This window comes from Narcine bancroftii, chromosome 7 (assembly GCF_036971445.1).
Source record: "Narcine bancroftii isolate sNarBan1 chromosome 7, sNarBan1.hap1, whole genome shotgun sequence".
NCBI lineage: Eukaryota > Metazoa > Chordata > Chondrichthyes > Torpediniformes > Narcinidae > Narcine > Narcine bancroftii.
In genome coordinates this window covers 178,745,603-178,772,047 of record NC_091475.1, presented here as the reverse complement: position 1 = coordinate 178,772,047, position 26,445 = coordinate 178,745,603, and the positions used below count along the sequence as shown (strand labels likewise).

The following is a 26,445-nucleotide window of genomic DNA, read 5'->3' as shown; positions in this document are numbered from 1 at the left end:
CATGGCTAGAGAATCACCTTAAAAATTGCAGGGCTGCCAAAAGGTAAAGAAGGAAGGGATCCCAGAGCATTTTTCAATGCTGGCTACCAGAGGTCTTTGCAAGGGAGAAACTGGGGTAATCCATGGAAGTATAAACAGCCCATCAGTCCCCCTTCCTGTGTACCAGTCAAAGGCCATGCTCAGTGCTGGTGAAGCTCCTGCATCACCAGGACCTTGAGAAAATTTCAAATACAGTGGCTGTCAGGGTGAAAGCCGGGGGTGGGCGAATGGAGCTGGAGGGAAAAAAGGTTTTATTTTACCTGGACATAAGTGTGGCCCTCCTAAAGCAAAGAAAATAATTTGAGCCAATAAAAAGAATTGCAAAGTAGAAAGGATATGAAAGGATATGAAGTGTCCTTAGATATCCAGCAACTCTAAAAATCATAATGCCAGGGTGCGAGAGAAAGTTCCTGTCGGAGGTTAAAGAGGCCTGGGAGTTTGTAAAGCCGCAGCCAGTTTGTAAGAGATAGTATATATGTGTATAGTTCCCAATGGGTAATGCCAACGTTTTGTTGAATGCAAGAATATATTGCAAATAATAAGTATATATGAGAATACCAATAATGGGTTTAACTGTTCCTTGTATAAACACATTACTGGGAGAATTTGTTAAAAGGGAAATGGTCTGGGGGTGGGGGGTGGGGGGCTTGTGAGCTGAGGGCAGAGAGGTGTGGGAGGTAGATGGGTGCAAAAGGCACAGCATGTAGTAAGGAGGGGGATGGTGATGAAGTGAAGGGCAAAGTCACCAGAGGTTGGGGGGGGGGGGTGGAATTAAAGGGAAGGAGATATAGATGGAGATTAAATATTGGCAAAGGGTTAGAGTTTCATGCAATTCTTTGCATTATTTTTGTTTGTTTTCCTTTCTCTTTTTTTTTTGAATTTTTTTCCTCTACTTGTCCTCTTCGGGTTCGTGGTCCCTGTTTCTGTTTTGTTTTCCCAGGGTTTGTCACGGACACGGTGGGCTGGAGCGGACAGCTGAAGAGAAAAGGATGGACGAACAATGAAGGTATGAGGGAAACACGGGTCTGGGAGTATCTGAGGCAATGACAAAGAGTATAAAGTGCATTAGTTTCAATATTAATGGCTTGAACAGAATGGTGAAAAGGAAGAGTCTTGGCACGCATTTTTTTTAAAATGGGAGCGATCTGATCTTTCTCTAAGAAACACATTTAATGGAGCATGAACCCCAAAAACTAAAAAGGGGATGGGTTGGTCAGGTAAAATCCTCTTCATTCAGCTCAAATGCAGGGGTTGGGGGTGGCAATTCTAATAGGGACGAGAGTTCCAGTTAGAGTGCAGAATGTGACTACAGACAGAATAGGAAGATTTGTAATGCTACACTGTTAGATATATTCAGAATCCTGGACCATAGTAAATGTGTACACCCCCAATTTGATGACACAAAGTTCATACAGGTCATTTCCCAAGATTGGGAGAGGAAAAAGGTAGTGAGGGTTACCATTGACTGTATGAAGGTGCTAAATTTGATAGATGCTTGGAAGAGGAAATATCCGAGGAAGAAGGATTATTCCTTCAACTCAAAACAACATGACTCCTACTCTAGAATAGACTTTTGCTTGGCTTCAACACATGTCGAGGGTAGGATCATGGAGCTGAGTGCATAGCGGAACTTCTCTCAGATTATTCACCCCTGACATTAACAGTAGAAATACCAGATATGGCATACTGATGGTGTCTTAATATGTTGCTGCTAAGGAATCTGGAGTTTTGTATTTTTATAAGAAAGCAGATAGACATGTAATGTGAGGCCAACTGTACCTCTGCTCCAGATAAATTCTTCCTTTGGGACACCCTCAAAGTATATTTGAGAGGTCAAATAAATGGATATACCAAAACAGTTAAATGAGAATATATGAGGGAGGTGGATGAATTAGAGCAGAAAATTACTCTTCTAGAAAAGAATTTAAAAAAAATTAAATTGGGTTCAGAGGACCATAACAAATAAAAAACTAAAATACAATACACTACAAATGTATAGTAATGGAAATGGCTATAAGTCTGGCTATAACTCAGACTTAAGTATGATTTATCAAATAAGATATTCCACTGCTACCTCCAGATAAGATCTTTTCTGCAGGACAAATTAGGTCCAACTATGACCCTACAGAGTGCAGTGACATTTTAGAGGCCATGATTCAAAGGGGGAGGACACCAAAGTTCATCTCAGCAATTATTTCTTGCTCAAAGTGGAAGGACCCAAACCAGGCCTTCACAAATCAAGGCAGAGGTGGGAGTCGGACTTAGTAGCGATTGATGAGCAGTGCCGAACAGCATGACTGCAATCATTAATGGGTGATTCAGGCTGGTGCAATATAATTTTCTGCACCAGCTGAACCTGGCGCTGCAAAAATTGAACAAATTGAAATAATTGAACTACAATTATCAGATCAATGCTTTAGATGTGGCATTGACACAGGAACCTTTGTGCATGCAACCTAGACACGTACCAAGGTGAGGACCTTTCGGGTGGAACTAGGTCAACTCCTAAGAAAAATTATAGGCAAAGAATTCCGACAGGATCCAGAGTTGTTCCTGTTGGGAAATATAACAGACATAAGACTTACAATGAAGCTGTCTAAATTTCAAATCCAATTCGTAATGATCGCATTGGCAGTGGCCAGGAATTGGATAGCGTTTACGTGGAAGTCCGACTCCTGCCTGAGCATTGTGGGCTGGAACACGGAAATTCAAAGTTGTGTTTCCCCTGGAAAAAACTTAAGAACTTACAACTTAAGAAAAAAAGTATGATACTTTTAAAAACATTTGGCTACCAAACTTAAATTCCATAGGAGCACAACTATAGTGTGATCCATTGTGCCTCACCCCCCTACCTTTCCTGTCTAGTGGGGTGGAGGGCAGTGGGGAGAGGTGGGGTTCATCCTATCCCAACCAGGTAAAGTCAAAAGAAAGCAGCCTCAGCTCTGGCCACCGTGCTATGACAGACCCACAAAATCCTGATATATGTTTCACATATTTGTTCTTCAATATTGTGTGTAACTGTGGTTAGTTAAGTGTTAAACGTTGAAGGTCGGGGGGGGGGGGAGGAGGGAGGGGGACGGAAAGAGCTTGAACTCTGCAGAGAACTTTGTATAGAATTGATAAATGTAAACTGTAGTCCATGCTGATATTTTTAACATTGACACTGATAATGATGATAACGGAGTTCAAGTTTGGAAAATCATAAATAAAATATTTTTAAAAATCAATACCCAGCCACCCCCTCCAAAAGGTGATGCATGTTTTAGATATGGACAAATGGGTCCACTGGCATTGTAAATGCCCTTGGAATAGACTGCAGTCTGCAAACAAATATGCAAAAGACCGATAGGAGGGTTGTAGAGCCCCCTTCAAAGACCACCCTTCGCACTATCAACATCACCAACTTTCAAGTCAACTGTAAACTTACTATTCATACCTCCTCCATTCACATCCAGATCATTTTATTTCAGTAATTTTACAACCACTAGCATTAATTAGTGTCAACCATCAAATATAGTTTTTTTTCTTCATAGAATTTATGTTTTTTTTCTGATCAAAATATTTTTACTACCTTTTGGAGTGGTTGTTCACACTTAAACAGCCAAAAACTCAAAATCTCCATTTCCTTAAGCGTGTTTACACCATTGTTGGAGTCCGCCTGCAGTCAAGTTTAGACTGCAGGCAGTCCGCAATAATGTCTAGGGGTGCCACATGTAAAATCTATAAAGACAGCAGCTGTGTAAAAAACATAATCACAGAGAATACCCACTGCCGGCCTCCAACATTTCTTGAATGATGCAATGCAAGCAGCATTGTGATTGAAGGGGCTCTCCACATCAAACAAGTCCCTTGTTAGCAAAACAAATAGGCTGAAGCAATCTACCCTGTTTTGCTTCCATTTTAATTCTGTATTAATGAACAACAAATGTTTATGCTGACATATCAAATCAAGCTTTTGTTTTATTATGATTGAGACAAAAAGGTACAAATAAAGAAAGGGTACCCAAGGAATATTAAACTCTCACCATGGCACAATTCCTTAAGTGCCTGCAAACTGCAAGACCCAGCCAGCATTCAGCATTGCTAATTTGTAGCTTGAGTTGTACTTGCTACTCAAGTTTCAACCATCTCCAATGAGGGTCTAATCAGCTACCTTCATAACTGAATGGCATTACCATTGCTAAATTTCCTTCTACTAACATCAAAGGAGTCATCAATGAGTATTCTTACTGATCATAGTCGTTAATCAATGGTGACACTAATTTCAACTGCTCCCGCCACATAAAAATGGTGGTTACAAGAGCAGGAAAGACAATGGAAGACTCCATTCTCCAGTTAATGACTCACTTCCTGACATTCCAGTGCCTTTCCTCCATTTACAAGGTACTACTAATCAAAAGCATGATGGAATGGTAAACATTCATTCCATCCATCATAAAACATCCAAATAGAGTATGTTCTTACATACTTACATATGTATATATATATACTTATTATCAGGCTACCCTGACATGACACCCCAATCCTGCAACTTCTGTTAGCAATTAAGACACGATGCATGTGAGAACACTGCTACCTGCAGATTTTCACTGAATTCTTACACCATCATCAATTTCCTTCCTTGATGCCAAGTCTATTTCCTGGAAGTCCCTCTGCTACAGCACCATAGATTAGCTACAGAAGGTTCACAGCAATTCAAGGATGTAGCTCAGCACTAGCTTTTCAAAGACAAATAGAGATAGGCAATAAATATCATCCTTGCTAACAACATCCACATTCTGAAAATGATAGGTTTATAAAATTTTAAAAAACTGACTGGCAAATAAAACTAAATTTACAAAATATATGCTAAGTTGAAAAATGTTTATAGAACATAGGGGTAGGGGGGAGGGGTGAAGGGAGAGCGTGGGGTAATTTACCACATCCGGTGCTCCCAATGCAGCCTCCTCTACAAAAGGGAGATTGGATGCAAATTGGGGGAAATTGCTTTGTTGAGCACATTTGCTCTGTCCGCTACAACAGCAAGGATGTCGCAATGGCTGCACCTTCAGTGCCAAAAACTCATTCCCACACTGGCCTTGTATGGCCAGGTTGAAACCACATGAAAACTGGAGGAACAACACCTTATGTTCCACATTAACAGTCTCCAACTCAATAGCTTCAATATCGTCTTCTCCAATTTCCGGTAATCCCCTCTCACCATTCTCTTTTTTTCTCTCATCCCTTTGATTCTGTTCCTTTCCCTCTCTTTCCTCTGCCCATCACCTACACCTTTCTCCCTCCAGCTCCCAACCTCATCCTTTTTATCCAACCAGAGAACATCTTTCTCAGCCCTCTGCTGTGACCACCCTCTTAGTATATTTTCCCCTCCCTTACACTTGCATTCACCTATCACCTGAGAGGCTGTGCTCCTCTCCCACATCCCAGCTTCTCATCAGGTGTCTGCTTTATTTTTGGCATTCCAGACGAAAGTCTCTAGCCCAAAACATGCCTGTTGCTTTTCAAGGCGGTGACATGATCTGGTGAGTTCCTCCAGCACTTTTGTGCACTATTACAAAAGTGTGATCTATCAAGTTTTATAGAGCTGCAACATTACCTTGTGACCCTTGAACTCAATCGCCTGACTAATGAAGGACATCACACCATTTGCTTTCTTAACCAATTGTGGTAAATCTGTGTCATACTGTCAATCTCTCACTACGCTTAGTCTGCACTACTGGCATTGGACGTGTATTCTCTCTACCACCAAGGGCACTCCCCTTGACTATCACTGTACGCACCCATTATCATTCATTATTGTACTACTGAGTTTCTACTAATAAAAGTCATGATATTTGTTTAACTACACTGCATTTGATCCATTCATTATCTGGCACATCACCAATTTATCAACTTCCACAGCAACCTTTGAGGGATTTATGGACTTGGACCCCAAGATGCCTCTGTTCCCTAGCATTGGTAAGAATTGTCATTAACCTTGTTTAATTACATATTAAAGTACAGCTAATGATTATAAATTCTAAATTGTTATTAATATATTCAGTTTGTAACTGTAAATAAAATATCTAAAAGTGGAATGTAAACATTTAGTAACATTTTAGTGCTTATAATTTCAATTTCATACAGCATATATAGATAGGCATGGATGAAATGTTGCTTTTAAAAAAGTTTCAAACTTATGAAAGTAAGCACAATTTCAAAGTGAAGTCTGAAATCTTGGACAAACTTTCCTGAGTATCCTGGGCTCATTTGTATTTCATCTCACATTCTGATGCCGAATTGTCTTAATTCTTCAGGAATTGTTTATTCAGCATAGGTTGGTAGAATTTTTTTTGGAAAATTTTATTTAATTTCACACATGCATTAAAAAAATTCTTATTCAAAAATAATGAAAAATGAATACAACAACCCAATAGAAAAGAAGGGGAAAAAAGAAAGAAAAGACTGGTAGAAATTTGATTTTGATTCCACATTCATAAAATATGTTAACAATTTTAGATTTTATTATTGTTACAATACTATAAAGTCCAGTTTGTTTTAGGTCAGATGAGCAAAATGCATCTGGATGAAGGTCAGGAATTCAAGCAGCTCCTTCCCTTCAACTTCTCACGATAAATCCCTACTGATCACAGTACTTCATCCATAGTGACACTAAGAGCATTATTTATACCGCAAAATGCTTAGTTTGATCCAGGTTAAGAGCAAGTTAAATTTACCTGTCTGAGTTCATCGGACAGAAAAAAAGAAGGTGCATTTGCTTTAGGCTGCATGTAAGCAACGTGGGGTGCAGATGATGGATAAATGTATGTCGGAAATACCTGGAAAACAAGGAAACCTGAAAATCAACGGCAGAATTTCACTATACCTCCCAAACGTAACAAAATTTTGAATATTGCAAATATACTAAGCATTTTGCAGATATGGCAGAAAATATAGTATTAAGTTTTACTTAATTAGTTGTTACACATTAACCTAGAACTTGCTTTATTGGATAAGTGAAATGAGCAGTCATCTTACATTTTACCATAACCCCATTCCAAGTTCATTTTCTGCTGCATTGCAAGCACTTGATTTGCAGTATTTAACAAAAAAATATCTACACACCATTCCTGGAAGAGGTCCTGGAGTTGTGTCAGTATAGAAGTAAGTTGTCCCTCCCACAGTTTCTTTTTGTATCACCTGACCAGAAGATGAAGACTGAGAGACTGCATCAGACACTGGTGTAGAGGCACTAGTAGCTACCATAAAATTTGCTGGATTTGGAGTATGGCTCCTTCTTCGAGGGGCAGGCGACGTGTGAGGAGTTATTTTTGGAGAATGCAGAGGAGATGATCCAGCTGATAAGGACATACCTGAAAAGTTAAATATTTTTGTGATTAAATCCTCACCGCTCCTGTTTTACCAATTAGCAGATTGAAGTCTCTATCAATATGGATAAAGCACGTCAATATGTTTCTCTAAAAGAGGTTTACTATATTGTACATACTCATTACCAATTGTACTGAATCCATTATGACATTATCATTACCTTTTCCTTCCACTTCTTTGGGCTATTTTCCAAACTAAATCATCACACATGAATTGGAATGCCCGATCAAATGACAAAGACTGACCATCATGCATGGAAATTCTTAGATAACCATCATGTAAAATTATAGATAAATAAACAGGCTCGCACAATCTTGAGCCTACATTGCCCTTTTTGAAGCAAGAATATATTATTTGCAACATCACAGAACTATAAATTTTAACACAGTTATAGTATCTTCAATGTAAAGTTATAAAACTCAGGCATTAAATTAGAATTTAACTACAAGTGTCTGACATGATTCAAATTACAGTGACAGATTGTTATACTCAGCAGCACAGGAACCATCTGTGGAAAGAGAAATAAAGGGAATGTACAATGCTGATTCTTCCAATCTTTCATTCAAATACAGGTAAGAGATGCAACATTTTTATAATCACACAGCAGCAATGCAAGGGCAAAGGGAAGGAATAATTAGACAATCCCTTTGAGACAAGCATGAAACGATAAAACAAATTCTGATACAGGGCTAAAAGATCAAGAAACAATAATCTGTCTAGATTAGGTCTTACTCCCAATTCGCAATAACACTAACCAATTAGCAGGGCAATTTCCAACAGTGATATATGAGAAAATAGGAGCTGGGATTAGGATCTGAAATTGCTGAGTTCAATTTTAAATAAGGTTGTAACATTCATCAAGTTTCTGTTAACCTTCATTATAGCAGCGTAATGAAGAGATAACAGAGCATCAAAAATATTGCATATGTCCAAAACAAGAAACAAAAAGAAAATTCTGCAAATACTCAAGCAGTACCTAAGGCTGATATTCTTTCATCAAAGTTAAAAAGTTATCCCAAACATAGCTCAAGTAGCAGAAAAAAGAGGTGTGGTAAACTCATAGGGAATATGAAAGAGAAGATGTACAACTGAGACAGATATTTATTTTTTATACATTGTATATATATATATATATATATATATATATATATATACAATCGTATATATATTGCAATCGTGTCTGCCTGTCCCGCATCGGACTGGTCAGCCACAAACGAGCCTGCAGCTGACGTGGACTTTTTACCCCCTCCATAAATCTTCGTCCGCGAAGCCAAGCCAAAGAAAGAAAAATATATATATAAGGGAATCAAGAAATCTAGATTTCATGCAAGAAAACAACATTTGTTATAAAAGACCAGCTAAGTCTTATGGAATGGCAGTTCCAGTAAAAGATTTGGTCATTTGGCCCATGACTCCTCCCTGCCATTTCATCAAGGCTGATTTACTATCCTTTTCATCCCTATTCTCCTGCCTTCTCCCCATAACCCTCAATTCCCATTCTGATCAAGAACTTATCTTCCTCCATCTTAAATATACCCAACGATGGCAACATATCATCCCCTTTGCGTAAAGAAATTCTTCCTCATCTCTGTTCTGTGATATTTTTGTATCGAGAGGTTGTGCATTCTGGTCCCAGACTCCCCTACCATAGGAAACATAATTTCTACATCCACTCTATTAAAGCCTTTCAGTACTCATTAAGTTCCAATGTGATATCCCACTGCCCTCATTCTTCTAAACTCCAGTGTGTACTGACCCAGAGCCTTCAAAAGCTCCTCAGATAATAAACCTTTCATTCCAGTGATCATTCTCATTAATCTCCTCTGGACCCTCTCCAATGCAAACACATACTTTCTCTGAAAAGGTGCCTAAAACTACTCTAACTGCAGTTTGACCAATGCCTTATAAAGCCTCAACATTACATTCCTGCTTTTATATTCTATCCCTCTTGAAATTAATGCCAATATTGCATTTGTCTTCCATGCCACAACTCTACCTAGAAGTTAACCTTTAGGGAACCTTGCACAAGGAATCCCAAGTCCTTCTGATTTCTGAACTCATTGCCAGTTTAGAAAACAATCTTCACCTGAACTTCTACCAAAGTGCATGATCATACACTTATCTACACTGTATTCCATCTGCCACTTTCTTGTTCAATCTCCTAACCTAAGTCCTTCTGCAAACTCAGTGCTTCCTCAACGCTACATGCCTCTCCTCCAATCTTTGTATTGTCCACAAATTTGGCCACAAAACCATTAATTACGTCATCCAAATCATTGACGTATAACATGAAAAGCACTGTCAGCACCAAGCCCTGTGGAACACCACTGGTCACCAGCAGCCCCTTTTATCTCTACTTTCTGCCTTCTGCCAATCAGCCTATCTGCTAACCATGCTAAGATTTTTCCTCATACACCATGGGCTCTTACCTTGCTTAGCAGCCTCATGTGCTAAGAATTCCCACAGGCTTGTCAAGCAAAATTTCCCTTTAAGAAAACTATGATGATGTACCTATTTTCAAATGCCCTGAAATCTCTTCCTTGACACTTTTGGCCCTCAACACTCTCGAATGTCTGGGACTCAGCTGGCACTTCCACTGTGAAAACCGATGTAAAATACTTTTTGAGTTCATCTGCCATTTCCTTATCCTCCCCATTACTATCTCCCCAGCAGTTCTATGTCCACCCCACCTCTCTTTTGCTCTGTATATATCTGAAAAACACTTTACATCCTCTTTTATGTTACTGCCCAGCTTATCTTTGTATTTCATATTTTCACTCCAGATTTTTTTTTTTAATTGCCTTCTGCTAGCTTTTAAAAGTGTCACAGTCCTCTAGCTTCCCACCAATTTTTGCTTTCATGCCATCTTTGATTGCCCTTGTCGGCCACAGATTCCTCATCCTTGGGATGAAAAATCTCCTGTGTCGTCTGAGCTAAGCTCAGAAACTCCAGCCACTGCTCTTCTACTGTCATCCCTGCAGGTGTCCACTTCCAATCATCTTTGGCGAGCTTCTCCCTCATACCTTTGTAGTTCCCCTTTACTTCAGATATGCCGATAAATCAAATTTTAGTTTCACCCTTTCAAACTGCAAGCTGAATTCTATCATGTTATGATCATGGCCTCCTAAGGGTTCCCTTAGTTGAAGCTCATTTATCAAATCTGGTTCATTACACAATACCTAATTCAGAATTGTCTTTTCCCCAGTCAGCTCAGCCACAAGCTGCTCTTAAAAGCTGTCCCACAGGCATTCGATAAATTCATTTTTTTGGAATCCAACACAAAACTGATTTCCCCAATCAACTTGAATTTTGAAATCCCCCATGGCCTTTTTGCATGCCTTGTAATGCCCCATGGAATTTGTACACAACCTTCAGGCTATTGTTTGGAGATTTGTTTTTAAATCCCAGTGTTTTAACTACTCTACCCACAGGGATGACATATCTTCTCTTTCCAAGGATTTGATTCCATTTTTAACCAACAGAGCCACCCCACTACCATCTTCCTGTCTTTCCAATACACTATGACTCATTAGCTATCAGTTGTGATTTTCCATCATCTATGACTCAGTGATGCCCATAATGTCATATCTACCTATTTCCAATTGTGCTAAAAGATCTTCTACCTTTGTTCTATAGAAGACCTTCAGACCTGTATTCCATAAGATCATATGACCACAAGACATAGGAGTGAAAATAGGCAATTGAACCCATTGAGTCTTCCTGCCATTTTATCATGAGCTGATCCATTTTCCCACTCAGCCCCACTGCCTGGTCTTTTCCCCATAACCTTTGATGCCCTGGCTAATCAAAAACCTATCAATCTCTGCCTTAAATACACCCCATGACTTGGCCTCCACAACCACCTATCGCAACAAATTCTACAGATTCATCACCTTCTTACTAAAGAAATTCCTCTGCATCTCTGTTCTAAGCAGACACCCTTCAAGCCTGAAGTTGTGCCCTCTTGTCGTAGACTTTCTCACTATGAGAAATAACCTTTCCCCATCTACTCTGGTGATGCCTTTCAACATTGGAAATGTTTCAATGAGATTCCACCCTTATTCTTCTATATTCCAAAACGTATAGCCCACAGTACCTCAAGATATATACCTATCCTTCTGCCTACCATTTAGCCCTATAGACTGCCTATCCTTCCTCCCAATCTCACTGAACAATCCATCTACTTGCATATGATCTGCCCTATCACAATAGTTCCACCCCCTTGCAAAACTAGTTTAAACCCTCCCCAATGGCTCCAGCAAGCATGTTTGCCAAGATACTCACACCTTCAAATTCAGGTCACACCTTTCCCAGAAGAAATTCCAATAATCTGGAAATCTGAAACCCTAATGCCTGTACCAACTTTTCAGCCATGCATTCATTAGCCATATTTTCCTATTCTTACCCTCAATGAGACACGGCACAGGCAGCAATCCCGAAGTTACCACCCTTGAGGTCCTGTTTTTCAGCTTCTTAACAAGCCCCCTCACTTCCCCCAGTTGATATTGAAGTGGCAAGGTACTGTGCTGTAAAATCTAAAAATTATATGGAAGAATAAACAATACAAATCTAGCTGACATAAAGATTAAATTTGTAGAATTCTATCAAAATGTAGTCTCTGCCCACAAGTATTTATTTTTAAACAAACAGAAGCATTACTTTACAGACTGATGCCATAAGGAAATACCCAAACATATTGATGTGAGATGTTAAATTTTAGTTTTGTTTTAATATTTTTAGCTGTAGCAAATTTCACAGAAGACAACTGTAATTGAGTGACAGGAAAATCTTCAAGTTTGCAAAATTTTAAAATCAGCATTTAAGTTTCAAACAGAATAATAGTATTTTCACATACTGGCTGGCTGATAGCTGCAAAGAACCCAAAGGGAACTGGGATGAAGAGGAGCAAAGGATAATGAGGGATAGGAAAAGTAGAGTTATAGAAGGGACAGTCAAAAATGGTATCAGTCTCTGGAAATAAAAAAGTTCAGGACCTTCACATATCCGTTGAGTGTTGCACAAATTCAAATTTAACCATCATCATAACTTTGGAAAAAGAAACTGGAGGTATCATGACTTGAATAAAATAACAATTATTTTAAAAGAAAGCCAACTAAAAAAGCTCACACTTTTGATGAGCCATGAGCCACACATTACAAAAAACAATGGTCTCAAAGTAAATTCTAAAACAAATCTGTAACATTAACAGAAAATATTTTGTCTCCCCCACCCCATTCTGTTATCTATCATCATTGTTCTCCAGGAATCCCCTGGGCCTTTGTTTCCCAGTGATTTATACTTAACCAATTATTTACCTCTTTTGGAAGCAGGTTATACTTATTTGGGTTGTGGTTGTTATTTATAGATGGATGAACATTATATATATTTAGAGAAAGGGAGAGAAATAATAATGACAGAAAACCATACATGATGAATGCACATGCAAGGATTTCCAAAACATTCACCGGGTAATGATGGCACATTTTGGCATTTTTTACTGACACCAACATTTAAAGTTAAGATTTTATTACGCAAAAAAAAGAACTTTGAAAACCGATATTGTGCACGCGTCATGCGTCCTTCCCACCAAGATTGCACATGTAACACAATATTGCAATATTACCACTGAAACTTGCCAGCAAGACCAATCGAACATAACGTCATAAAAATAAAATATGTTGGAATACTCAGCAGGTTAAGCAGCATCAGTGATAAGAACTTTCATCAGAACTTTTAATGAAATGTGTTCAGATGAAAGGTCATTTTGACGTAAAACATTAAATCTCTATCTCTCTCTCTCGGACAGTCCATCAGATGACGACTTACCAGTACTCCACTCCAGTTTTTTTTGTGTTCTGTGGTGAATGAGGAAAATGTAAGAACCACACTCTTTCACAGATGGGCCAGGTGATGGCAGACAGAGTGGATAAGTTGGTAGTTTATGAAGTGATGAAAACCCCTCACAGGATTTTTTTTGCATTTTTAATGCATGGCTCAGAGTTCTCATTTCCATCTTGAATGCTCCATCTCCACTGCCAAAGATTCCCATGTTAGATGAATATCTTTAAGGAAGCTTTAAACATAACCTTGAATTATTCATCTCTCTCTATTAATGCTGTCTGAGTTGTTCATATTTAAGATTTCCAGCATATGCAATTTTTTTTCTTTTAGAACACCATTCTTAACTTTATGGTAGGAATCTAGCAATATTCACATTATTTATGTGATTCCAAAAATAAAATAACATATACTGGAAATCTGTAACAACAATAAATGCAGCAAATACTTGGTAGGATCCGAGGATCCTATTCGTATCCAAGGATGATGTGCAGGCTGCATTCAGGAGAGTGAATCCAAGGAAAGCATCTAGTCTGGACAGAGTTCCCGGCCAAGTATTAAAAATGTGCTGACCAACTTACCAACGTATTCACGGAAATCTTCAATATCTCACTCTAGTATAGCATGGTACCCACTTGTTTCAACAGGCATTAATCATACTGGTGCCCAGGAAGAGTGGGGTAACCTGCCTAAATGACCATCAACCAGTGGTGTTCACATTAACAGTGATGAAGTGTTTTGAAAGGCTGGTGTTGAAGCATATCAGCTCCTGTCTGAGCAGTGAAATGCATCTGTTCCAACTTGCCTATCGTAGTAAAGAGGTCTATGGCAGATGCCATCTCACTGGCTCTACACAAAGCCCCGGAACACTGGACAACAAAGACACAAACATCAGGCTGCACTTTATCGACTACAGTTCGGCATTCAACATTATCATCTCCTCAAAACTGATCAGCAAACTCAACACCCCACTGTGTAATTGGATCCTTGATTTTCTCATCTCCAGACCACAATGATTGAGAATTGGCAAGAAGATCTCCTCCACTACCTGCATCAGTACAAGAGCACCACAGGGCTATGTTCTTAGCCCCCTGTTCTACTCACTTAACACCTATGACTATGTGGCTCAGTACGACAAAAACACCATCTACAAATTCGCTGACGCTATCACAGTAGTGAGTTGTATAAAAAGGGACGATGAATAGGTATACAGACGGGACATTGAAAACTTTGCCAAATGATGCCCCAACAACAACCTCACACTCAATGTCACCAAAACCAAGGAGCTGATTGTTGACTTCAGGAAGAGAAAACCATATGTGTACAATCCAGTGATTATTGGGGGATCAGATGTGGAGGTGAGCAAATTTAAGTTTTTAGGAGTCACTATCTCAGAGGATCTTTCGTAGAGAAAGCACAACAATATCTCTACTTTCTTAGGTGTAGCAGAAGTTTGGTATGACATTGGAAACCCTGGCAAATTTCGACAGATGTGTGGTGGAAACTCTGCTGACCAGCTGCATCATGGTCTGGTATTAGGACACCAATACCCCAAGTGTAAACCCCTGCAAAAGGTAGTGGACACAGCCCTGGACATCACAGGCAAAATCCTCACCACCATCAAGAACACTGACAGGGAATGGTGCCGTCAGAGAGCAACTGCAATCATCATGGATCCACACCATTCAGCACACACACTGTTCTCGCTGCTAAGATCAGGAAAGAGATATAGGTGCCACAAGACTTGCACCACCAGGTTCAGGAACAACTGCTACCCCTCCATCATCAGACTCCTCAACAATAAACTCTATAAAGACTCATTTAAGAACTCTTACTTTTGGACTTTTGTAGCAGTGCTATTGATAGACTACAACTCCCAGAAGACTAGCGAACTGGCACGGGATGCCATGACGTCATGACATCATGATGTGTTGAGTGTGGGTTCAATGTTTTAAAAAAATATGTGTGTGACTCGAGTAAATAACTTCTGATTTACCTGCAACTGTGTGTCGTTATTTTGCGTTCATCAGCCACCACTGCGTTTTCAGTGGCTTCAATTGGAGACCCTAATTGGTCCAAAAACAAGCTTTTGGACCATATGGATACAGCATCTGTTGCTGTTAAGCTACTGCCCTTCTGGACGGTGGAACCAGAGCTGTGCTTTCGACAGGCTGAGGCACAATTTCACCTCAGCAAGATCGAGGTGGACGCGAATCACTATTATCACCTTGTCAGTGCCTTGCCTCTGCCAAGCGAGTCGGTGACATCCTGCATGATCTACCGGAGCGTGGAGAGTGTAACTATGACACTAAAAGCGCTCTTACTGCGAATTTACAGCATGTCCCACAGAGAGGGGGCCGCCAGACTTTTATACATGGAGGAGTTGGGTGACTGCACCCCATCCGAACGAATGTACGACTGCTGTGCCTGGCATCCGGCCAATGACCAGATATGTTATTTGAACAGTTCTTCCCGGAGAGGATGCTAGAAGACATTAGACTCTTATTATCACAGAGTTCATTCAAAGACCCCAGGGCAGTAGCTGCAGAGGCAGATGTCCTGTGGTTGTCAAAAAGAAACACTCCAAAAACATCAATGTGTCACAGCTTTCCACACCAGCACCTCCGTTGTTGACACCATTTCCCCAACAATCTCAATACACCAGCTCCTATAATGAGGCAACGTCTCAAGTCAGACAGACAGCCTGTCAACACTTCTACATAGTGTTTTTACCACCGGCGTTTTGGGAGTCAATGCACGTAGGTGCCTGCCACCTCATGCGCTCTCGGGAAACACCCTGGCTGACCGCCATTAATAGCTGCGATGGTTGTCAAAAAATCTACGAGCATTCTATGTATTTGGGATCAGCTATCCCAACATAAATTTTTGGTGGACACAGGATCGGAAGTTAGTCTTTTTCCACCAACTGGTTTTCATACACCTTTTCCTATCCCTAACTTCCAACTCACAGCAGTCAATAGTTCCAACATACCCACGTATGGCACCAAAAAAATGAATGTTCAGTTCGAGGGGAGCATTTATACATAGTTTTTTATTATAGCGGCAGTGTCACAACCACTACTTGGGGCCGATTTCCCTCAAGATCATTCATTCATGGTGGATTTAAAAGGACGTCGGCTGGTGGATAGTACCACCTTTCAAACTATTTGCCTGGCAGAATCGCATGTTCCTGCGCTATGCCTTCAAGCCCTGAATAAAGCTATTGACAGGTTCTCCAGGCCTGTAGAAGAGTTTCTCAAAATTACAACTCTGCAGTTTTCAACCCCCACCGCAAAACATGAAGTAACTCATCATCTTTCTCCCAAGGATCCTCCCATTCATGCTAAGGCACGTCGCTTACCTCCAGAGAAACTGCAATTAGATTAACAAGAATTCCACAAAATGGATGAGCTGGGGATAATTCGCAGGCACGACAGCCCATGCATGGGTGTCTCCATTATATTTAGTCCAAAAACACATTGGAGGGTGGAGACATTGTGGAGATTATAGATGGCTCAACGGCACCACTATGCCAGATCGCTACCCTATTCCCCATATTAAAAATTTTTCAGTGAATCTGCATGGGGTGAAAATCTTTTCAAAAGTGGACTATTCACGGATATTACCAGATGATATCCTGAAAAAAGCAATAATAACCCCTTTCAGATTGTTTGAATTTTTACATATGCCTTTTGGGTTAAAAAATGCAGTTGTGCATGGCATAGCCAATGTCTTAATTTATCTATATAACATATTAGTTGCCAGCAAAACTAAAGAGCACATGGAACATGTATGTACACGCTTTAGATGTCTGCAAGAATTTGGACTGACCATCAATCCAGATAAATATGTTTTCAATCAACAGTCCAGAGAATTCCTGAGGCATACAATCACCGACAAGGGCATGGTTTTGCTGCCTTCCAAGATCGATGTCATTACCGAATATTCCAGACCAACCACTGTCAAAGGTCTGCAAGTTCTTGGGCATGGTTAATTTTTATTGTCGATTCCTTCCAGCAGCTGCTCACATTATGAAGCCTCTGTTCAATCTGCTGTCTGGTAATGCCAAAACTGTTTAGTGGCCAGATGAAAGTCGAAACGCTTTCATAAAGATAAAGGAAGTATTAGCTCAAACATCCATCCTCAGTTATCCAGTCCTAAACGCAGCCACCACCCTTTCAACAGATGTGTCTAATGTGGCCATAGGGGGCCCTCTGCAGCAGTATGTCAATGTACAATGGAAGCCATTGGTGTTCTTTGGTCACCACCTCCGTGAGGCCAAGAAAAAATACAGTACCTTTGATAAAGAGCTCCTCGCCATATATTTGTCCATCCATCACTTCCGTTACTTTTTGGAAGGCAAACACTTCACCATGTTCACAGACCATAAACTCTTGACTTTTGCATTTTCAAGGGTGTCGGAGCCCTGGTCAGTTCAACAACAACAGCAGTGATCCTTCATTTCAGAATTCTCTACCGGAATAATGCACATTTCTGGGAAAGACAATGTAGTGGCTGATGCACTTTCCCACTAAGTTGCACTCGAGGTATCAACTATGGACCACGATTTGACTACGTGGCTCTCGCCACTGTCCAAGCACAAGACGGTGAGATGGAGTCATATGGCACTTCAATAACCAACCTGCAATGGAAGGATGTGCAAATCGATGCTGATGGCAAGCTGATTTTTTGCGACGTATCAACAGGACATCCACGGCCAGTGGTTCCAGCTTCGTGGAGACGTCACAGATTTGATTCTGTCCATGGTCTTTCTCATCCATCCATCAGATTGACCGTTCATCAGATTTCAGACAGATTTGTTTGGCACGGTCTGAAGAAAGACAAAATCCATTGGCATACGAAAGCACCACTACAACCCTTCCCACCAGTAACTCGCCGCTTCGAACATGTCCATGCTGTCATTGTGGGACCAATTCCAGTTTCACGTGGCTATCACTATCTCGTCACGATGAGTGACAGATTTATAAGATGGCCTGAGGCGATCCCCATGGCAGATACTTCTACAGACTCTTGTGCATGAGCATTCCTTAATTCCTGGGTGGCTCGCTTCAGCCTACCGGCGCACGTTACTTCTGACCTCAATTTACATCTTCAATATGGAAGCCTTATCTCGGCTGCTCAGCTCTCAGCTTCATCATACAAGTGCTTATAACCCGCAGTCCAATGGTATGGTTGCAAGATTCCATCATCACCTTAAATCAGCCTTAATGGACCATTTGGACAGTCCCAACTGGGCAGGCGAATTACCATGGGTGTTGCTCCTCATTAGGACAACTCCAAAAGAAGATCTCCACACTCCATCTGTGGACCTTGTATACGGCACACCTTTGATGATCCCAGGGGAATTCGTTCCACACGGATCCAGTAAAGATGAAGATCCCAAAGAGCTGATGAGCAGACTAAGGGATACTGTATCTAAATTATCCCCTGTACCACTATCATCACATAGCAAACATGTTTATTTTGTACCACACGGACTGAAAGGCTGTGAATACATGTTCGTACATAGAGGAACACATGGACAGCCCTTGAAGGTGCCATATGAGGAACCATACAGGGTGATAAGGCAAATTAGGTTAACCTGCATCTTAGTCAATGCCGGGCAGCCTGTCATTCACAACTGACAGGCTCAAACTTGCCCACGTTTACAAAACTTATTCAAAAGCCAGTAGTCCAACACAGGGGTCAACCTCCCAAAAAACTACTAGGTGATAGTGCCAGTTCTTTGGGGGGGAAGGGGGGGGGCCGTGTAGCGGCACTATAGATAGACTATAACTTCCAGAAGTCTAGTGAACTGGGTGGGATGTTATAACATCACGATGTGGCATGCGTGGGTTCAGTTTTTTAAAAGAATATGCGTATGACTTGAGTAAACGAGTTCTGATTTACCTGCAACTGTGTGTGTTGTTAGTTTGCGTTCATCAGCCACCACTGCTTTTTCAGTGGCTACACTGTATTGTTTCTTTTTATCTCTGTATTGCACAGTTATTTAAATTTCTATATTTGTTTACATGTGTACATTATGTAGTTTTTTTTGCACTATCAATAATGGTAATTCTGCCTTGCCCGCAGTAAAAAGAATCTCAGGGATGTATGTGATGTCACGTATGTACTCTGATAATAAATCTGAAATCTAAATCTAGGTTAACCATCATCTGTGAAGTTAGAGTTAACATCAGGCACCTTTCTTCAGTGCTGATAAAATTAGTTCTGAAAAATGTTTTGATCTAAAAGTTACTTTGATTTCAGTCTCCACAGATTTTGATAGACTTGCTGAGTACTGCAACATTGTCTGTTCTTAGTGAAGAACATTATTCTGTAAGAATCAGCCTTGAAATTGCCTAGACCGCATTGCCAACAAGATTACTAGTTGTCTATTTATTCATTATCCTGAGAGAAATTCAAAGGAGTTACAGTGAATGGCAATAGGACGTCAAAGGTGGAAAAATAGAACAGCACAGAACAAAATGTTTCAGATTAATTGTCAGAGTACATACATGACATCACATACAAACCCGACATTCATTTTTCTATGGGTGAGGCAGAATTACCACTTATTGCTAGTACAAAAAAAACTATACACAGAGTATACACATAAAAAAATAAAGAACTATAAACAGATAAGGAATGTAAACAAACTGAGCAATATACAGTGAATTTTAAAAAAAAATCAATATAGTGCACAAATAAGAGTCATTAAATGAGTCCCTGATTGAATTTGTTGTTGAGAAGTCTGATGGTGGAGGGGTAGCAACCGTTCCTGAATCTGCTGCTGTGAGTTTTGTGGCACCTATACCTCATTCCTAATAGCTACAGCAAGAACAGAGCATGTGCTGGGTGGTGTAGATGTTCTCAATAGTGGGGAGAGTTTTGCCTGTGATGTCCTGGGCAGTATCCACTACCTTTTGGATGACTTTACGCTCAAAGGTATTGGTTTCCTCATATTAGACTATGATGCAGCCTGCCAGCACACTTTCCACCACACATCTGTAGAAATTTTCCAGGATTTCTGGTGTCATACCAAACCTCCGCAAACTCCTGAAGAAGCTGACGTGCTTTCTTCACGGTGTCATTAATGTGTTGGGTCCAGGGAAGATCCTCCGAGATAGTGACTCTCAAGAACTTAAATTTTTCACTCTCTCCACTTCTGATTCTCCCAATAATCACTGGATTGTATACCTCTGGCTTCCCCTTCCTGAAGGAAACAATCAGCTCCTTACTTTTAGTGACACTGAGTGCAAGGTTGCTGTTGGTGCACCATTTAGATAAGTTTTCAATCTCCCTCTTGTATGCTGACTCATCACTTTTCATTATACAACACCCTACCATGGTATCATCAGTGAATTTGTAGATGGTGTTATTGTCGTACCAAACCACACAGTCATAGGCGTAAAATGAGTAGAGCGGGAGCAAATATGACCATGTCATATAGTGCTCCAGTACTGATAAAGATTGTGGAGGAGATGTTCTCACCAATCTTCACTGATCATGGTCTGGAGGTAAAGAAATCCATGATCCAATTACGGGTACTCTCCGACTTGTCACCTACGTCCATCCTCACATACAACGCAGTGGGGTGTTGAGTGCTAGGTCATGGAGTTTGCTGATTAGTTTTGATGAGATGATGGTATTAAGTGCCAAATTGTAGTTGATAAAGTGCATCCTGATGAATTCATCCAGGCATTCCAAGGCTTTGTGTAGAGCCAGTAAGATAGCATTCCTCCAAAAGGAACTAAAATAATTGAAGCAGGTTGATTGCAGCTGATGAGAGCGAGAGAAACACTAGTGTCATAGCTGCATTGATGGAACAAGATGCAAGAAGTGAGGCAAAGAGAGAATGGAAGAGGGAAAGTGATGCAGGGGAAGGTGCAAATTTGAGAATTTAAAGAGGAAAATAAAGCTGAATAAGAAAAAAAATGACAAGTCATGAAAGAGTACATCCAAATTTTAACTAATTGTTCAAAGAAAGCATTTAGAAAGCCAAGCAAAAGGCTGTCGTGCAAAATTCAAAAGCTTCTTCACTTACAATAGCAATATTTTGACCTGACAAAATAGAACTGCACCTTTTCTTTAACGAACCAGAGAACCATAAAACATTATAGCTCTTCAGCAATCTAGTCTGTGCCAAACCATTTTTTGCCTGGTCCCACTGACCTGCACCCAGTGCATAGCCCTCCATACCTCTCCCATGGATGTAACTGTCAAAATTCCTCTTAATTATAAAAAGTGAGCCCATATTCACTACTTCAGCTGGAAGCTTGTCCACATCCCCATCACTCTCTGTGTGAAGAAGTTCCCCCTCTTGTTTCTTCCCAAACTTATCCATTTCACTCTTAACCAATGTCCTCTAGTTTGTATCTCACCTACCCTTGGTGTAAAAATCCTATCTACATTTACTCAGTCTATCCCCTTCACAATGTTAAATAACTTTATCAAATCTTTCCTCATTTTTCTACACTCCAGAGAATAAAGTCCTAATGGGGAATAAAGTTCTAATGGGGGAAATAAAGTCATTTTTAAAATATTTTTTATTTTTCACACTGTGAACCATATCAACCAAAATACATACAAACATTTCCCTCTTAAATATATACAGTGGCATTTTCTCCCCTTTTTTTCTTCCCCTACCTTCCCTCCCCTCTTCCCACCCCCTTCCAAAACCAATAAACATTCAACATATACAATACAATAAAACCATTAAACAATGTCAAAACACAATGAAAAATAAACAAAAAAAATGTGTCATCTACTTTTACACACTGCATCAAGTTATTTTAGGGGGTGGAGGTCCGAGGCAAGCTCTCTCTGTTATGTTCCATGTACAGTTCCCAAATTTGTTCAAATAATGTGACTTTATTTTTTAAATTATATGTTATTTTTTCCAATGGAATACATTTATTCATTTCCATGTACCATTGCTGTATTCTCAGGCTCTCTTCTGATTTCCAAGTTGACATTATACATTTTTTTGCTACAGCTAAGGCTATCATAATAAATCTTTTTTGCGCTTCATCCAGTTTGAGGCCTAATTCCTTACCTCTTACATTACTTAGAAGAAAGATCTCTGGATTTTTTGGTATGTTGTTTTTTGTGATTTTATTTAATATCTGATTTAGATCTTCCCAAAACTTTTTCACTTTCTCACATGTCCAAATTGCATGTACTATTGCTCTCATTTCCTTCTTACAGCGAAAACATCTATCTGATAATGTTGGATCCCATTTTTTTAAACTTTTGGGGCGTGATATATAACCTGTGTAACCAATTATACTGTATCATGTGTAACCTTGTGTTTATTATATTCTTCATAGTTCAAGAATATACCCTTTCCCATCTTTCATTTTTCATCTTTATGTTTAAATCCTTTTCCCACTTTTGTTTGGGTTTATAGCTTATTTCATAATTTTCCTTTTCTTGCAGCTTGATGTACATGTTCATTATAAATCTTTTAATTATCATTGTTTCTGTAATCATATATTCAAAGCTGCTTCCTTCTGTAATCTCAGTCTGTTTCCCAATTTATCCTTTAAGTAAGCTTTCAGTTGATGGTATACAAACATTGTACCATGAGTTATTCCATATTTGTACTTCAATTGTTCAAATGTTAATAAATTATTTCCCAAAAAACAATTTTCTATTCTTTTAATTCCTTTTCTCTCCCATTCTCTGAAGGAAAGGTTATCTATTGTAAAAGGGATTAGCTGATTTTGCATCAATAATAATTTTGGTTTTGGTAATTTTTTTTTCCTTTCTAAGTGAATCTTCTTTCATATATTGAGTAAATGATGCAATACTGGTGAGCTTTTATATTGTACCAGCTTTTCATCCCACTTATAAAGTATATGTTCCGGTACCTTCTCCCCTATTTTATCTAGCTCTATCTTGTTTGATAAAAATCTGATAAATACCTTAATTGTGCTGCTCTATAATAATTTTTAAAGTTTGATAACTGCAAACCACCTCGGTTGTTCCTCTCTGTTAATTTATCTAACGCTATCCTCGGTTTCCCCCCTTTCCATTAAAATTTCCTTATTATTCTCTTTAGTTCGTTAAAAAATTTCTCTGTTAAGGGAATTGGTAACGATTGAAATAAGTAATGTATCCTTGGGAAGACATTCATTTTAATGCAATTTACCCTCCCTATCTACGTTAGCGGTAATTCTTTCCAATGTTCTAAGTCTTCCTGCAATTTCTTTATTAGTGGCTGATAATTTAATTTGTACAAGTGGCTTAAATTATTATCTAACCTAATACCTAGGTATCGGATTGCTTGTGTTTGCCATTTAAATGGTGATTCTTTTTTAAATTCTGTATAATCCACATTACTCATTGGTATCACTTCACTTTTATTTGCATTGATCTTGTACCCCGATATTTCTCCATATTCCTTCAATTTCTTGTGTAGTTCTTTTACTGATATTTCTGGTTCTGTTAAGTATACTATGATGTCATTTGCAAATAAACTGATTTTATACTCCTCCTTTATTTTTATCCCTTTTATTTTATTTTCTGTTCTTATCAGTTCTGCCAATGGTTCTATTGCTAAAGCGAACAGCAACATCCCTGCCTAGTTGACATACTTAATTTAACTTGATTCGATACATATCCATTTACTGTCACCTTTGCCAATGGTCCATTACATAATGCTTTAATCCAATTAATATATTTTTCTGGTAGATTGAGCCTCTGTAATGCTTTGAATAAATAATTCCATTCTACCCTGTCAAAGGCTTTTTCTGCGTCTAAAGCAACAGCCACTGTAGGCATCTTATTTCCTTGAACTACATGAATTAAATTAATAAATTTAGAGACATTCTCCGCTGTTCGTCTTTTCTTAATAAATCCAGTTTGATCTTGTTTTACTATTTTTGGTACACAGTCAGCCAATCCGTTTGCTAATAATTTTGCTATTATCTGTTCTTATCAGTTCTGCTAATGGTTCTATTGCTAAAGTGAACAGTGACATCCCTGCCTAGTTGACCTACTTAATTTAACTTGGTTCGATACATATCCATTTACTGTCCCTTCGCCAATGGTCCATTACATAATGCTTTAATGCAATTAATATAATTTTTTGGTAGATTGAGCCTCTGTAATGCTTTGAATAAATAATTCCATTCTACCCTGTCAAAGGCTTTTTCTGCGTCTAAAGCAACAGCCACTGTTGGCATCTTATTTCCTTGAACTGTATGAACCAAATTAATAAATTTACAGACATTCTCCGCTGTTCGTCTTTTCTTAATAAATCCAGATTGATCCTGTTTTACTATTTTTGGTACACAGTCAGCCAATCCGTTTGCTAATAATTTTGCTATTATCTTATAATCTGAATTAAGTAGAGATATTGGTCTATATGATGCTGGTGTTAGTGGATCCTTCCCCATCTTTGGTAATACTGTAATTATTGCTGTCTTACATGAATCTGGCAAGTTTTATGTTTCTTCTATCTGGTTCATTACTTCCAGGAGAGAAGAATTAATAACTCTTTAAATGTTTTATAGAATTCCATTGGGAATCCATCCTCTCCAGGTGTTTTTTTTTTAATTGTTCGGCAGCTTTTTAAATATATCCTGTACTTTCTCTATTTCAAATGGTTTTATCAGTTTGTTTTGTTCCTCTTGCAATTTCGGCAGTTCAATTTTAACTAAAAACTCTTCTATTTTATCATCTTTCCCCTCATTCTCAGTTTGGTATAATTGTTCATAAAATTCCTTAAAGTTCTCATTAATCTCCATTGGATTATATGTAATTTGTTTGTCCTTTTTCCTTGATGCCAATACAGTTCTTTTAGCTTGTTCTGTTTTAAGTTGCCAGGCTAATATTTTGTGTGTTTTATCTCCTAGTTCATCATACATTTGCTTTATTTTCATTGTGTACTTCTCCACCTTATACATTTGTAATATTTCATGTTTATTTTTTTTGTCCGCCAATTCTCTTTTTGTTATATCTCCCTTGTTGCTAGTTCCTTTTCTGTACTTACTAACTCCCTTTCCAACTGTTCTATTTCCCGATTCTAGTCCTTTTTCATCTTATTACATAATTTATTATCTGCCCTCTAATGAAAGCTTTCATTGCATCCCATAATATAAATTTGTTTTTTACTGATTCCGTATTTATTTCAAAGTACGTTTTAATTTGGCGTTCAATAAACTCTTTAAATTCCTGCCTTTTGAGTAGCATGGAGTTTAACCTCCATCTATATGCGCAGGCCCGAGGACAGGTCCACGTCCTTCCCCTCCACGTCCTCCCCCTCCACGTCCTCCCCCTCAAAAGATGCTCACAACTTCAAGCTAGCATGCTGGAACATCAGAACCATGCTAGACAAGGCTGACCGACCTGAACGTTGGTCTGGCCTCATCACACATGAACTCCTCAGACTCGACATCGACATAGCCGCTCAGTGAAGTCCGCCTTGCAGATGTAGGCAGCCTCCAAGAACGCGGCGCAGGCTACACACTCTACTGGTCTGGCAAGCCTATGGATGAATGACGCCTATCTGGTGTAGGCTTCATGGTTAAGAACTCCATTGCCTCCAAACTCGAAAACTTCCCGACAGGCCACTCGGACCGGATCATGTCCATGCGACTCCCCCTTCAAAACAAGCGTCGCATCACCCTCATCAGTGTCTATGCTCCAACCCTCCAGGCGGAACCAGCAGAAAAGGACAAGTTCTACACTGACCTGAGCAACCTCATTCAACGCACCCCTACAGCCGACAAGGTTGTCATCCTTGGCGACTTCAACGCTTGCGTCGGCAAAGACTCAGAAACCTGGCCAGGAATCCTGGGCAAGCATGGTGTCAGCAAGTGCAACGACAATGGGCGCCTCCTGTTGGAGCTCTGCGCAGAACAGTGGCTTGTCATTACAAACACCCTTTTTCAGCAGAGGGACAGCCTGAAGACTACCTGGATGCATCCCCGATCCAAACACTGGCACCTTCTGGACTACGTCCTGGTGCGAGAAAGAGACAAACGAGATGTGCTCCACAGCAGGGTCATGCCCAGCGTGGAATGCCACACTGACCACCGGCTGGTTCGCTGCAAGCTCAACTTTCACTTCAAGCCAAAGCCCAGGAACAGTAAAGCCCCCAGAAAGAGGTTCAAGGTTGGAAACCTGCAGTCAGACGAAGTGAGAGGAAACTTCCAGGCAAACCTCAAAGCAAAGCTCGAGGATGCAATC

At 39.6% G+C, this 26,445-nt stretch overlaps 1 protein-coding gene across 2 annotated transcripts in view; it reads right to left on the bottom strand.

The window, feature by feature from the left end:
• pan3 (poly(A) specific ribonuclease subunit PAN3) overlaps positions 1-26,445 on the bottom strand; it is a 186,892-nt gene that overhangs the window by 72,451 nt on the left and 87,996 nt on the right. For both annotated transcript variants that reach the window (XM_069891523.1, XM_069891525.1), the window contains exons 6-7: positions 7,144-7,391; positions 6,756-6,857 (exon numbers count right to left, since the gene is read on the bottom strand). In XM_069891523.1, the coding sequence (XP_069747624.1) occupies positions 6,756-6,857; positions 7,144-7,391 (350 nt within the window). The remainder of the gene's footprint in view (positions 1-6,755; positions 6,858-7,143; positions 7,392-26,445) is intronic.